The sequence below is a fragment of the Dipodomys ordii genome, unplaced genomic scaffold (genome assembly GCF_000151885.1).
Source record: "Dipodomys ordii isolate 6190 unplaced genomic scaffold, Dord_2.0 Scaffold205, whole genome shotgun sequence".
Lineage (NCBI taxonomy): Eukaryota > Metazoa > Chordata > Mammalia > Rodentia > Heteromyidae > Dipodomys > Dipodomys ordii.
Genome location: NW_012267421.1, coordinates 2,701,142 through 2,711,328, shown reverse-complemented (window position 1 = coordinate 2,711,328; position 10,187 = coordinate 2,701,142). Strand labels below are relative to the sequence as shown.

The following is a 10,187-nucleotide window of genomic DNA, read 5'->3' as shown; positions in this document are numbered from 1 at the left end:
TGGGAGTGGAGCCTATGGGATTCTTTAAATACAAGATCATGTCATCTGCAAAGAGGGAGAGTTTTATTTCTTCTTTCCCTATTTGGATCCCCTTTATGTTTGCATCTTGTCTTATTGCTGTAGCTAGGCATTCTAATACTAGATTGAAGAGAATTGGAGAGAGTGGACATCCTTGTCTTGTTCCTAAGTTAAGAGGAAATGGCTTTAGTTTTTTCAGTGACCTATTTTCAAAGCTAGGTATCTGATAGGATCCTGAGTTACAAATTACTAAGAGCTTGTTTGCATAGAGGGAATTGTGAAGTTTGTACACCCATAAAGTTCCTATGCAACTAATAAGGGAGAACAAAGAAAATACTATGGTAAATAGCCCAGATGCCCCTCAATGGATGAATAGAAAAAGAAAATGTGATCTATCTATCTATCTATCTATCTATCTATCTATCTATCTATCTATCTATCCATACACACACAATGTAATACTCATTCATCTGAAAGAATGATATTGCAACATTTGCAAAGAAATGGAAGGAACTGGGGAAAAATCATGTTAAGTGAAATAAATCAGGCCCAGAGAGACAAAAGACACATGTCTTATCTCATATGTGGAAACTGGGATTAATTTATAAATGTATAAGTAAACACTTACGGGTGGTGTGCAAGTATACATAAATATGGTAGATTCAGGGGAGAACCAAAACAGTGCAATTCTTCAGAATGGCTAACTCACAGTCCAACAAAATAAGCGCCAGGAAATGGATACTCAAATGGGTGCAGAGGATGAAGTCATAACTCTCAAGGCATATCCTAGAGTCAGGAAAGTTGAGAAAAGGGGTGGATGGGTGAGAATGATGGAAGGGGCAACATTGAACAATAGGCATTGTGTTTATACACTGTTTTGTGGAATGGCAACTTGTTTGTACAACCATTTAAAACTAATAATTAACAAAAGAAAGTCATAGAAAGTTACTACCATTTTCTGGGGGGAAACTTGGAAGGTGCTGCTTGGTGAATGAAGCTTCAATTCTCATATTCTTTGAAAGTAGAGCAGCATTTCCCATTCATATATAATATAAATAAAGAGACTGATTTTCTACAGTGTGTCTGGTTATATCAAGTAGATCTCTTCTTGCTATGCCAAGTTTTCACCTGTCCCTGGAGCTATCTGATAGGGTAACCCAAGAGGTTTTTTTTTGTTTTGTTTTTTGACATGGTGTAGGGAGTCACTCTTCTATTTGATAAATCACCTTACTGGCTTCTTGGAACCAGGTGAGCATCAAGCTCATAAACAGCAACATCACAACATGCTATATTTCTCATCTTTTCCAAGAATTCAGACTGTATTTCCTGGTTTGAAAATGGTGACCTGAGTTCACAAGTCAGAGACAAGGTACACCTCCAGAGGACAAATGACTTGGCACTGGGTCATGGAGTCATTGGTCCCTGGGGAGAAACTCTAGATGTTCTCTGTACAGATGAAACTTAATCCCCAAGCACCCCAGAGCCTGGCCTGTGAGAACCCCAAGATCTTCTGTTCTAACCTTATTCTGGCCTCATCTTACAGATGAGACAATAGATCCCAGAGACATGAAGTGACCAGTCCAAGTGAATAAGGCTACTGATTACCACTGTTTTTGCAATGTTTAAACTATGTTTTCCCAAGTCCAGCAAATATATGCCAAAAAAGATTCCAGAATCCATATGAGAGCAAAGCAAGTTTGGTTTTAATGGGAGGTCATTCTATAGCAACCAGCTTCTTTTGGGTATGAGAGACATGTTACCTAAAGGCACAAAACCACCACATTCAGAGTCTGGTCCAGAGTGCAAAGCCCTCCCTGTACTCTCTCCTTAGCCTTTAGAATCGATGGGTGGGTGAGGTAGGTACATGATGTCTTCTTCAGACCTGAGCATGACAGAGACTGGAAGCATCTTCCAGGAGAGCTGGGCCCACCAGTCAGCCCTGCTAATTGGCTTCTGTACAGGCAGCTATTGAAGCCCAGGAGACTTCCATGGCAGATCTTGATTTAAAGAGAAATATTGAAAAACATTCCTCCACCTCTCAAAGTTTCCAGGGTTACTCAAGTTTAATTGATGGGACAAGAGAGAAAAACAGCTTTCAAATCTGTTGTGTGGATAATCAGGCTCCTGAAATTCAGAGGATAATCTTTAGAGAGATGGTGACTAAAGTGTCTGATTTCTGTCTAAGGAGATACTTTCCCTAAGGTCACATGGGATTCAGAAGAGAATTTATGGAGAAATTGCCACCATGACCTTAAACACTCAGCCTTTAAGTTGATATCATTATGAAAAATGGAGTGCTATTAAAATATACTGAACATCTTAATGACTCTACTAGCAGTCAGCTAAAAAAAAAGAGTGAGAGAGGGAAAAAAAGACTTAAACTCTGGAAGGGAAGATTTTGCCAAGGAGACTGTAATGTCAAGAGAAGCTAAAAATAAGGTGCTCAGAGCCATTCCAGAGCCGTGGGCGGGGATGTATACATAATCAAATTAAATTATTTCATTTCCACTTATGGCAAACTCTAAAGGGAAGAAAAAAATCGACTAGAAAACATTTAGTCATATTTCACTTGGATTATGCTTATAAATACCAAACTCCAGACCTGTCAAAATAAGCCCTAACAGCACTTCCTGGCAAAGACGTTAGGTAGACAAAGGCTGAGAGCTGCAAGAAAAATAAAGAGCTTACAGAAACATCACACCTGCAGTAGCCTTGGGAACTCAGTCCCCAGCTCCCAGGGAAGAATCTGGGCTGTCACAGCAAGAAGCAGGGTCCCTGAGATGTGAAGGTGGCCCAAATGCTGGCTGCAGTGGGAGGAGCCTTCCAAGAGTTTCAAGACAGGAGTTTCCAAGTCTCAGTTCCCAGAGACTGAAGGTCAAGGGCACATGGCAGTTCATTTATTTTTCCTAGAGAAGGTGCTTCCTTGATGATTTGGGTCTAGATCCCAGTAGTGTGTTCTTTCCACAAGTCCTTTGTTGATATAATGAGCATGCAAGCTCGGCTGATGCCAGCCTCTTTGTACAGGCCCTGTACATGAACTGGTTGACATTTCAGGGACAAACATCTATCTTGGCAATGACCATCAAACATCCAATGCAAACACTGGAGGAAAAAAGTCATTTTAAATTAATTTTAATCAATTAAAATCATCATTTTTTAAATGGCAACCAGGTCACAACCCTGAGCCAGTGCTATCTCTATCCACTGTATTTAGTTCTGATCCAAGGAGAAGAGGGCTGGGAGTTGGGAGGAAGGCAGAGGTAAGAGATGTCTTTCCTGGCTGGTAGGAATCGTTGGTATGTTTGTGTTGGCCACTGTTCACACTGCAGGTGACACACCTTCATTGGAAGTGAGGGCAGGAGCAGGCTGGAGGGATCTGCTGAGATCCAGGCACATGCATGAACTGGTGGTGAGGACCCAAGGGGAAGGATGGATTTTGGCTTGGTGCTGACATTGCCCCAGGATCTAGAGGAATTCTGGCTTGGACAGAATCTTCATTTCGTGCCTCTCGCTTCTCTCTCGGCATGTTATTCTGGAATCTTGTGACCTTTGATCCCTAGGTAAAGTCCAAATAAAGCAATGAGGGAAAATGATCTTGCAGGATGAAAATGGAGGCTGAGATACTAGTGGTGGGGGTTATTAAAGATCAGGCAGCAGCTAGGACTTTCCAGGTTCTCTAATGCTCAAATCTCTCTTTACTATTCATTGCCATTTTCCCATTCGTCAGCACCAGAGTTCAGTGGACAGCGACAACAACAAAGTCCTGCACACTTCTATTAACCCATTGCACATGGGAAGAAGCTAAAACTAATATAAGGAAGTTAAAACAAACAAACAAACAAAACCTGCCTAATGTCACACTTAGCTATGAATAAGCAGGATTTGAACCTCAGTCTCTGGCATTAAGCCCAATTCTCAAGCTTTTATAATTTTCTGTCTCCTGTGGATTTCTCCACCTACTCTTAGCAGCTTATTTAAAATAAAAGGTGAAAAACAGGAGAACAACAGTAGTTACAAGAGGGATTTAATTTCAGCTCTGGTACTAACGCATATCATCTCAATAAGGTCACTGAGTCTTGTAAGCCTTACTTTGTTTAGCTATAAAATGATAATTAAAAAAATATCTGGTTACCACATAGGCTTATATGGAGGTAGCACATATGAGGAGTTTTGAATGAGAAATATATCTCCATGTGTTGTGATAAAGAAAAGCACTTGTTACAAACTGTGATTCAGTATAAAAGAACTATTAGCACTGGCCATGGCCTGGGTGTGGCTCAATGTTTTTCACACGAGTAGAGCTGTTCTGGGCTCCAGCATCTCATATAGATATGGGGATTCTGAAATGTGTGGGTGCTTTGGAATGAAGAGCGCACCTGTGCGTGTGTGTGCACGCATGCACGCGCGTGTACCCACACTCACACCCACACCAGCATCTGGATAAGGTGGCTGGTCCAGAGCCCTCCTTTACCTGCAGGGGCCACAGGGGGAGCCGCTGAAGGCGCAGTAGATGAGGGGGTTGATGGCGCTGTTCAAGGCTGGCAGGTTCTGAATGATCACAGAGGCGAAGAAACGCTCCTTAGTGTCTGGGAGGAGGTTGAAGTTGTCCAAAATGTCAAAGAGAAAGTAAGGGCTCCAACAGCAGATGAACGCTGGGGAGAAGAGAGCCATTAGCAGAAGCCACCACTGAGGGTCTCTTGCTCATCTCTGACTGGAGCTTAACTGGAAGGTTCAGTGTTGGCTGGGATTCCTCAGGAATAGAATGCTGTCTACACTGTCTGTCATGTCTATCAAACATGTACACATGTACGCATATGTATGAACATGTTCCACCGATGACATTCTTAGCCTTAGGAGATTTCCTGGATCTTCTCTCTCTCTGTAGAGGGAGGTGGTCTGATCTCCACAGTTTCAAATTGGTCACTGAGAACTGGAGAACTGATAGATATGGCTCCAGCCTCTTCTCCAACACAGTGTGGAAGGAAACCCAGCAAAAGCACCTGGAGATCCTCTGTGGTCATCAGGAGAACATGAAGCACAGGGACCATACAGTGACTCCACATTCTAGATTATGACAGAGTAGTTTTATTATTTTCAGGCAACAGCTCAGTTTTTATCAGTGTTCTCAGTTTTTTATTCATCTCTAAGTTACCCTCTCAGAAAACACCCATCCAATATCCCTGTCCCAATCAATTCGCGTCTGTATGAGGCCTGGGGTTTTCAAATCCTCAAAGGAAATGGGTGCGGCACGGGGATCCAGAGTGGAAGAGTTAATTTTATTTGTTCACTTGACTGAGCTACAGAGTGCCCAGATATTTGGTTAACTATTACTCTGGATAAATCTATGAGAATGAATGAGTCAACTAATAAAAGCAGATGCCCTCCTCAGGGTGTGTATAACCCAATCAGTATGTTGAAGATTTGTATCTAATGATGAGACTGAGTGGGCAAGAATTTGATCTTTCCTTGACTAGCTAGAGACAACGATCTTCTGTCTTTACACTTGGAGTCAGATAGATACTTACATAAACTATTTTTCTGTGCCCAAGTCTTTGGACTCAAACTTGGATTAATACTTGTTCCATTTGCTGTCTTGGTCTCTAGCTTGCCAATTGTGTGTGGATCCTGAGATTTCTCAGCCTCTATAATCATGTCAGACAACCCTATCCATCCATCTATCCATCTATCCACCCATCTATCTATCTATCTATCTATCTATCTATCTACCTATCTATCTATCTATCTATCTATCTGTCTGTCTGTCTGTCTGTCTGTCTGTCTGTCTGTCTGTCTGTCTGTCTGTCTGTGTCTGTCTGTCTGTCTGTCTGTCTGTCTGTCTGTCTGTGTCTGTCCATCCATCTGTGCCTGTCTGTCTGTCTGTGTCTGTCGGTCTATGTCTGTCTGTCTGTCTGTCTGTCTGTTTGTCTGTCTGTCATCTAGCTATCTTCTGTTTTTCTTGAGAGCTCAGACTGCTATGGAGCTACATACCTATGGCTTGTTTGAACACATACCCACTCCTCTCCACATCCTTATCACTCCCCTCTCACCTTTTCCCACTCTCAGAAATATTCTGAGAGTATTAGGAATGTGTCTTCCTTGGCTGTCTGTAAGCAGGGGGCAAGCTTTCCTCCATAATTGTGTGATAGAGATTCTGTGACTTGCTGGGGAGTTTTGGAATGAGGGATTAACTTGTTTATTTGTTTTGTTAATTTTTGGAGAGGGGAGGCAGTCATGGGTCTTGAACTCAGGAGCTGGGTGCTGTCCCTGAGCTTTTTTTTTTTTTTTTTTACCTAAGGCTAGCACTCTACCATTTTGAGCCACAGTGCCACTTCCAAGGTATTAACTTGTAATGTCTTTGTTTCCAGATGGAGGAAGTGTGTTACACAGGTGCAGTTAAGCATTTGGGACTCAGGGTGGCTCACCCCAGTAGAGAGAGTGGTATTGGGGCATCAAGGGAAACAGGCTTGTTTGTGCGGTGTGAATGTATAGCTTGTGTACGTATGTGTGTGTACATAGGTGTGCCTGTCATCCTGTACACTCCCGGCAGCAGCCTGGTCAGCAAAACTCCTCATGTCTCAACCACTTTTTGAATGTCCAATTGAACACTCATGTAGGGAGGGACCCTGTCTGTCATGGCCCACTCTAGAAACCTACTGTTTGTATATACACACATGTATATTTTTTTTAATAATACTGATGATTTTCAGAAATGTAACTCCTGAGGAAATGGAAGCTTACTTTAAATTTGGAATGCTACCAGAGAATTTTTTTTTGCCTACTCACAAAATCAAGTCTATGACAGTAAACCTGATTCCATTTTTTTGTGTCCCCATGAAAATCCATCTGTATGAGTTGGCTCTTGTTATACCTGATTACTTCAATATTTTCCAGTGTAACCATGTGAGCATACACACACACACACACACATACACACACACATCACAACTTTTTATTCTTACTTTAGGTAACTTTTGGAACATTAGATTGACTTTTAAAAATTATTGTAGGAACGCAGTATTATGAGTATCATCTTAGGATGATAAAGGGTCTTTCAAAACAGTTGTTACCAAGGTGGCTTTACAAAGTCTACTTATATTGCTGCTCACAGACTCAAAGCCCAGCAGTATAAATTCTGAATGCACAGGGTTGTGTTGGCTCTGGAATGCATGTTTAAGCACACATTTCCTGGTTCAACAGTCAGAGAGTGCATCTGTGATCCTGGCTGGATAAACATGGGGGTCTCTGATCTGCTTCAGCAGCTTCTGAGAAAAGGTTTCTCAGAGCCCTGGCTAGTTGTTTAGGCTTTCCCTCAGTTCTGCTTGCAATCTTCTTGTGCGCCTATACTCTGCTGGCTGAGTCATACATTGGGTGCTCTGTTTGGCATTTTGCATTCATGTTTTAGAAAGGAAAGAAGAGCTGTTCTGGTGATTCAATATGCAGCTAATGCTTTCTTGGAGCCTCTTAAGATCTGCCAGAGAGTCAGGAAGAGGGTGGATGAACTGACTAAGAAGGAGAGACAACAAATCTCTTTCCTTCTTACAGATCCTCATTCATTTACTCCTTCTACAAATATTAAAACGTATATGGGGACCCTATTGCAGACCTGGTGATAATAATGTAGCACAAAAGCATGTCATTGCTTACATGGATTTGTTGCTACAGCAGGAAAAAATAAGAATATGTATCTCTCTCTCTCTCTCTTTATGTATGTATGTGTATATATATATATATATATATATATATATATATATATATATATGTTCAGGTAGAAGTAAAACTGCAAAGCAGGTAGGTTTAGACTAAAGAAGGGTTCAAACTAAAGAAGGTAGAAGGAAGCACCACCCTTGGGGAACAAAATGAGGTATGTAAGTAAACCATGCATCTATCTGAGAGGAGACCATTTCAGGCAGGAAGTTGACTTCATGTGTATAAAGAGTAGAAAGAAAAGAGAAGGGCAGAAGGTAGGCTGGCCAGAAGGTCAGTAAAGGCAGCTGTGTGGGAAGTGTCAGCAGTGACTATAAAATTAAAGACCCACAGAAAACGAAACACACAATCTTCCCTTGTTTTGTGAACGCCAGCCCTGTAGGAGGGGAGGGTGTGTCTTGCAGGAAGTCGCTGAGTGACAGGGGATCTGAGCATGAGGTACAGGTATGTAGGTCTAATCAGATGGACTACAAGTTGCTCCATCCATAGTATTGGTGGGCAACTGCATTCATCAGGGGCTAGAACACAGATATTGGCCCTTGAAAAAGGCACAGGAGTACTGGTGACAGAGGCAAAGTACTCATACATAGATGCCTTTCTGAAATGGGTGTTCTGGCCTGTCTGGCATGGACCTTCTGGCACAAGTTTGTCTTTGGAGTGTTTACACAGTTCTGTGATACCAGAAGAGATACTGCTTACCGAGAATAATGACGATGCTATACTTGATGGCCTTGATTTTTGCCTTTGAGATGACCCCTCGGCTGTAGCTGGTACAGAGTTTTCCATCTGCAGATACAAGAGAGTGGCAAAATTTAGTGCCCATGATGTGACAGTTTCTGCTTTTTTTCCCTCCGATAGAAACTTGAAGGTCAGACCTGCAGTATTTGTATGGGCAGATCACTTGTTTCTTGTTTGACTATATCTAGAAGGACTTCCTGGGGCATTTTCCAACTACAATGGCTCAGAACTGCCTCTGGAAACTGCTCTTCTTGTGACCCCGTGCCATATGCAATTGCTTTGGGGCAACTTAGACTTTTAAGAGATATGGCCAAATGGCAACTGGAATGGAACCGGTTGACCACAGGGGCCAAGTCCCCCTTTGTGGAGAGCTGATCTCTAAGTCTCAGACTATGATGAAACACCCACATTGTTCCCTGCAGAAACCTGGGGAAAAATCATTTTCCTAGAAAGGTTGTTCTAGACCGATTCATTCATCTAACTCAGAAACTCTCTTCTTCACCAAAGCTCAAGCCAGGGATACCAACAAAACTATCATAACCAAATCTGGATATAACTTTAGGTCTCATCAGATGGACTCCCAAGTTCCCCAACCCATGATATTGTCCAACTATATTCATTAAGGATTAGAATGTAAACATTCATCCTTGGAGAATGGACAGAAGTACTGGTGAGTCTTACATGTTTCTTTCCTATCAGACAAATGTAGAAGCACCCATATACCAAGGCCTACCTGTAAGTGCTATTACCTGATGATAAAAACACTTGAGGGGTGAAAGTAAGAATCCACTGGAAAGGCTGAAGAGGTTGAGTTCAAGAGGTAGAGTGCTTTGTTCACATGCATGATGCCCTTAGTTCCATTTCCAGTCACACACACACACACACACACACACACACATCCATGAACATCCATGAGAAATAGAAGTTACATGTGGACAAGGAATGTATTTTCTCCATTCTTGTAGCCTATTATCATACTGAATGCTTAATAACTGTTCAATAAATCAATACTACCCTTTAATAGTCAAGAAGTACTGATGATAAAAGAGTGATTATCGTGGGCAGGTTTAGTGCAATAGCCCTTAATAACCAAAGTGGTGGAGGGATGGCAAATTTGAGGGTGAAATCTTGGCCACCGTGTCCTTTGACGATGGAAGAGTTTTTGTTTTGTTTTGTTTTGTTTTTTTTATTACCATCAGGGCTTCAACCCCTATTTGTGAATTCAGCTCCTCTCACTGAATTGGTGTCAGTATTTTCAACTGTAGTGGAGGTCCGGTTCAGAAGACTACAGTGTGCCCACGTGGCATGCAGAGGGCAGATGTGCCAGTCTTACCCCTTGCTCAGAATCTGGTTTGAAAGTCATTTTAATCCTGAGAGGGGGCCGGGGGAGACTAGTCATGGCTAATCTTTGTTCTCTTCATGCAAGCCTATTCACCATCGAATCCAGCCTGCTCTCATAAGCACGACATGTTGCAGAATGGGAAGCCTGAAACCTACTTCTGCTTCTCCAGGAACTTTCAGTCCAGCGGGAAAGCTCACACATGTTCCACAAGGGATCAGTGAGTGGAGGGGAACACAGGCCCACCCTACCCCAGCTAGGCCAGGGGTGGGGACTGTGGGGGATGAAGGGAGCAGCCAGTAAACCCAAGGGGCAGGAGGGAATCCACAGCCAAGGGTGGGGTGCACGTGGGACTGCAGAGATGTGGGAAGCAGAGGGAACATCCCCA

The 10,187-nt window shown here is 42.5% G+C and overlaps 1 protein-coding gene across 1 annotated transcript in view; it reads right to left on the bottom strand.

Annotated features, from left to right (window-relative positions):
* Positions 1–3,471: 3,471 nt before the first annotated feature.
* Npsr1 (neuropeptide S receptor 1) overlaps positions 3,472–10,187 on the bottom strand; it is a 95,236-nt gene continuing 88,520 nt past the window's right edge. Inside the window, exons 7-9 of the mRNA XM_013035142.1 lie at positions 8,422–8,508; positions 4,490–4,670; positions 3,472–3,574 (exon numbers count right to left, since the gene is read on the bottom strand). Coding sequence (XP_012890596.1) covers positions 3,484–3,574; positions 4,490–4,670; positions 8,422–8,508 — 359 coding nt within the window. The 3' untranslated portion in view covers positions 3,472–3,483. The remainder of the gene's footprint in view (positions 3,575–4,489; positions 4,671–8,421; positions 8,509–10,187) is intronic.